Raw genomic sequence first — 4,454 nt, 5'->3', positions numbered from 1 at the left:
AAACAATTATGGTTCATTCTATTTTTCTTTTTGTATGAGAATTGTTTTTATTGAAATATTTTTGGAAATGTTTGCGTGTTTATGGCACATACAATGCTGTATCTAACCAGAATTAGGGAGTACTCTTAAATTATATTAGAAGTCTTACATACAGAAATTGTCATTCATTTATAACAAACTTTAATATATTCAGCATGAATGAATTAATTTGCATACTAAATACGAAACTTGTATATCTTTTCGTTTAATTTTGTTTGTTTCCGAGGCAGCTCTCACAATGCTGTTCATTTTATAATTAAAATATGCTTTTTGTAGGAAAAGGGAATGTAGACATTATAATTCCATAAATTGAACGCAATTCAGAGAGTATAAACCAGCGTTAAAGAATAACAAGTTAAATGAAAATATTAAGTTAAAAAAAATATTATATAAATATAATTGCTTTTCAAAATACTTGATGAAGCAATTTTAAGAGTAAGCAGCTTATCATTTCCAGTAGACAGAACAATGCAATTCCATTTGCATTAGCTCCCCATTTAATTGATTGACAACTGACGACTGACGTGATTAACAAGTGATTCCAAACAACCCTAAGCGAAATCATTCAAAACACAACAAACCAATCACATTAATTGTACAATTCTTTAAAACTTAATTTCAAAGTTGAAGTCTTTATTTTCTTTATTCCGCATCGAATTAATGGTCAAATTTACTGTTGGAGTCAAGAGAATGGTGCGTCCAGCTCTAATCCGATTGAAGAAGTTTCTAGTGCGCATCATAAGTCATTATCGTGCACGGATTGTTCAGATAATGCATATCCTATCCGCGGCACTATTATTGAGCTCAATCGCATTCTTTTTCATATACGAAGTGTTTTACATACTGCCAAACTACCTGGATGCCTCAGGCTGCGCCTATAAGTTCAACTGGCTTCTGCTTTTGTATCTGCTGCACAATATACTGGGCAATATATTGTATTGCTGGGGGACAGACACGAGCTTTGTGGCATTGCCCAAGGATCGACAACAACCGCTGGCAACTGAGGCACATCTGTGGCACTTGTGCACCCACTGCAACATGCTGGTGCCGCCACGCACATTTCACTGTCGCGTCTGCAACTGTTGCATCCTCAAGCGCGATCATCACTGCAATTTTTTGGCCAACTGTATTGGCCATGTCAATCAACGGTATTTCGTTGCACTGCTGCTGCACTTAACTCTTGGCTGTGCCATCGCCCTCATTTACAATGTCCTCTATCTGTGGGAGCAGAGGGGCGCCGTGCTTAGCAATCCCAATGAATTTGTGGGCGTTTGTTTGGGCTTCCATCCACTGCATTTGACAATGAGCAGAGAGGCCTTGTTCAATAATGAACTAAACTGGCTGATATTCAATTGCTGTATTCTCAAGTTAAATGCGATCGCCTTGATGCTGGCCGGAGCACTTCTGATCATTCAACTCTTTATGATTAGTCGAGCGAGCTGTATGCATGCCATTCGGGATCGCAGCTACGATTTGGGCTTCAGCTTCAATATGCGCCAGGTGCTGGGCAAACGAATGCTCTGGACTATGCTCTCTCCGATGGTGCGCAGTCAACTGCCGCAGGACGGTACCCGGTGGCAACAGCCTCTGGACAACGAAGCCAAGAAGCCCGCCTGAATCGATTTCCCTTCACCCTCTGCAAAATATATGTATTTTTGTAATGCGTTTATCTTATGCATTGACCAAAATCGTGTTTAACACCTCATTTAATCAGGCAATTTGTGTGCTTATTGCCTCGGCTAATTACCAAGCAATGCGTCCACAGTGGTTGGGTGGTTGGGTGGTTGTGTAGCGGGTTAGTTGCCCGATAAGGCACGCGGTGCAGCCACGTGACAAAGCTTTATCTGGCAACTTTACGGAACATTCCATTTTCTATGCTCTATCTTAGTGGGTTAGTCATGCTTTTGAAGTCGATCAAAATCCTGTCGATATTTACGAAATTATGGAAATATTTTTTGAATACAATAACAATTTATTGATAAATGCAACACATTATAAATAACTTATGTATATATATATAAAATATTTACGTTGCATGTCTAATAGATAATAAATATATAGAAATTGGCATTACTATATAAGAGATATAATATAAATATAGCGTAAAGGGATATATAAATATAGCGTAAAGGGATATATTTGTACACTAAATATGAAAATTGTTTCTGTTTATGTTTCTTGGAGGCAGCTTCAAAAATGTAATACATTTTATATATATAATAAAGATTGTAAAATTATTATTTTATAATTTCATTAATCGAACATATTTTTGAGTCGAGCAAATTAATGAAATTGAATAACAGACGCGATGTTTGTTTAAATTGTTTATACTTTTTTAAGGTATTAACTCTTTTTTAAATTCTGCAGCGAGCTGAAACAGTCTGGCGTATTTAAATAAATGTATGTAATAAATACAATTGAGGCTTAGTTTAGGTAGATAAGTCTTAAATCTTCTAAATGTTTCAGTTAAAATCGATTACCATCAAAAGCATTTAATAGATGATGTTAATTATTATATGTAAAAAATATAAGATATTTTTAACAACAAAAATGGTTTTACAAATCCACAGAAAAGTGTATATTAGGAACGACTTGCTGTCATCAAATGTTCAATGTCTTAAACACCTCCATCTGCATAAAATTTGCTACAATGGTCTCGGAAGGAAGAAGTCAGATTGGGAAAGGACATTTTGCCAGATACTGCCATCACAGTCAAAAAGCTGACTGCACCTTTTGGCACCTCTGTGGCGCAGTCAGAAACACTTGTCAAATGTCAAAAAATCGTAAAAACAGTTGAAAAATGACAACGCCAGTTGAGGGTCGGCAATGGCAACAAGATGAGGCGGAGGGAGGCAAGCAGGGGGCCTGAACACAATTAATGATACTGCATGTCACTGACAAGCCTCGAAACACAAAACCATGAAGTCCATTTACGAAGGGTGGCTAAGGCGGGGGCGGGGCGTGTGCTCGTTGAATGAAAAATGTTCGAGGTGTGAAATCCGTGCGCAGCTCTAAACAACATAATTGCCAAATAAAAAAGTCGCCGCAGGCTGCGTGGACGACGCCGCTTTTGAGCTTGACCATTAATCAAAAGTGCGGCCAACTGCCAGCGGGAAATGTGCCCGCAAAAAATTTGAAAAACAACAGCAGCAGCAGCAGCATCAGCCAGACTAGACTCCAAAGTGCGCTGAAAAATGCGACGTCAACACTTTCCGGCCAATCAGCTGAACGCTCCGGGGACTGGGGCCATTGCCCAGCTATCATTGGATTGGTTCAAACTTCACTTAAACTTCCAATTACTCCATCAAATGTCTGATGGACTCCTGAAATGGCGAGCGCTGATTGCAGCGTTGTCAATTCTCAATTGTTAACTTCCGGTCGCCGTTCAATGCCGTCGCTTCCGCTTGCTCTGCTTGCTCAGCTACGTGTGCCTGGGCAGCATTTCTTTGCCAGCTTCTTTAAAGTGGAAACAAGCTGTTCTGACAGCAGCAGAAGGGTTTACAGGCACACAGCGAACTACTAACCACAAACCGACAGAGAACTGAGAACTGAGAACTGCCCTCACATTAGCAACGAAACAATCATACGCCGCATTGTTCAACACATTCCTCACACCTGGGTGAGGCGAAGAGTGACGGCATCTGTTGTATATATTCGAGTGTGTCCACGTTCAAAAATGAAAAATGTTGCATATCACAAATGAGAATAACTGGGACGAGGATTGAGGAGGCGAACTTTAAACTGCGGGCCTTTTTCTGTTGGCCCACAGTGGATCAGAGTGCGTCCCAGTGACAGTTCCCAGTTGCTGCCTGGAGCAGATAGCTGCCATGGAATGAGTTGAGGCGGGATGAAGGCCTGGTTGGTTGGATGACTGCTTGTCTGGTTTGTTGATTGTTTGCTTCTGCTTCTGCCTTTGCATCAGCAGCAGCAGCAGCATCAGCATCAGCTTCTACTTTTTCGTTTGGTTTCGTTTCGTTTGCAGGGCTAAATTTACCGCTAAGCATTTGCCAACGGCAGCGACGACGACTGCACAAAGGACAAAGGACAAGAGACTGCTGTGATGCTGGCCAGGATCATGGGGGTCACTGTAATCATAACGGTAATGTTGACGTTGTGTTGTATGTTGTGTGCTGTGTGTTGTGTGCTGTGTGTTGTGTGCTGTGTGTTGTGTGTTCTGTGTGTATCTTCCATCTGTGGCAGTGGCAGTGAGTGTGGAGCAACGCATTTCAAAAACCAAAAACTAAATACAAAAAAGAAATGCAGGACGCTCGCCAAATTACTGAAATCATGTTAGGGGCACATACAGGGTGCCTCTGCTGTGCCTCTGCTGTGGCTCTTCGGGTTATCTAAGGGAGTTCTCCATAATTTGCCTCTTTCTTGAATTGTGCCCGGCAATTTTGGCACTCGAATAAAAG

General features: G+C 40.7%; 1 protein-coding gene across 1 annotated transcript; it reads left to right on the top strand.

The window, feature by feature from the left end:
- Window positions 1–677: 677 nt before the first annotated feature.
- On the top strand, window positions 678–1,716 carry LOC6570747 (probable palmitoyltransferase ZDHHC24). Its single transcript, XM_001996923.3, has one exon. The coding sequence runs from the start codon at window positions 700–702 to the stop codon at window positions 1,654–1,656; it is 957 nt and encodes a 318-aa protein (XP_001996959.2). The 5' UTR covers window positions 678–699; the 3' UTR covers window positions 1,657–1,716.
- Window positions 1,717–4,454: the final 2,738 nt, after the last annotated feature.

The sequence above is a fragment of the Drosophila grimshawi genome, unplaced genomic scaffold (genome assembly GCF_018153295.1).
Source record: "Drosophila grimshawi isolate 15287-2541.00 unplaced genomic scaffold, ASM1815329v1 contig_311, whole genome shotgun sequence".
Taxonomy (NCBI): Eukaryota; Metazoa; Arthropoda; class Insecta; order Diptera; family Drosophilidae; genus Drosophila; species Drosophila grimshawi.
The sequence above is the reverse complement of the archived record's forward strand: the minus strand, read 5'-3'. Positions and strand labels throughout refer to the sequence as shown.

Coding starts and splice junctions, on each gene's coding strand:
- LOC6570747 (XM_001996923.3), top strand. CDS start 700: ATGGTCAAATTTACTGTTGGAGTCAAGAGAATGGTGCGTCCAGCTCTA.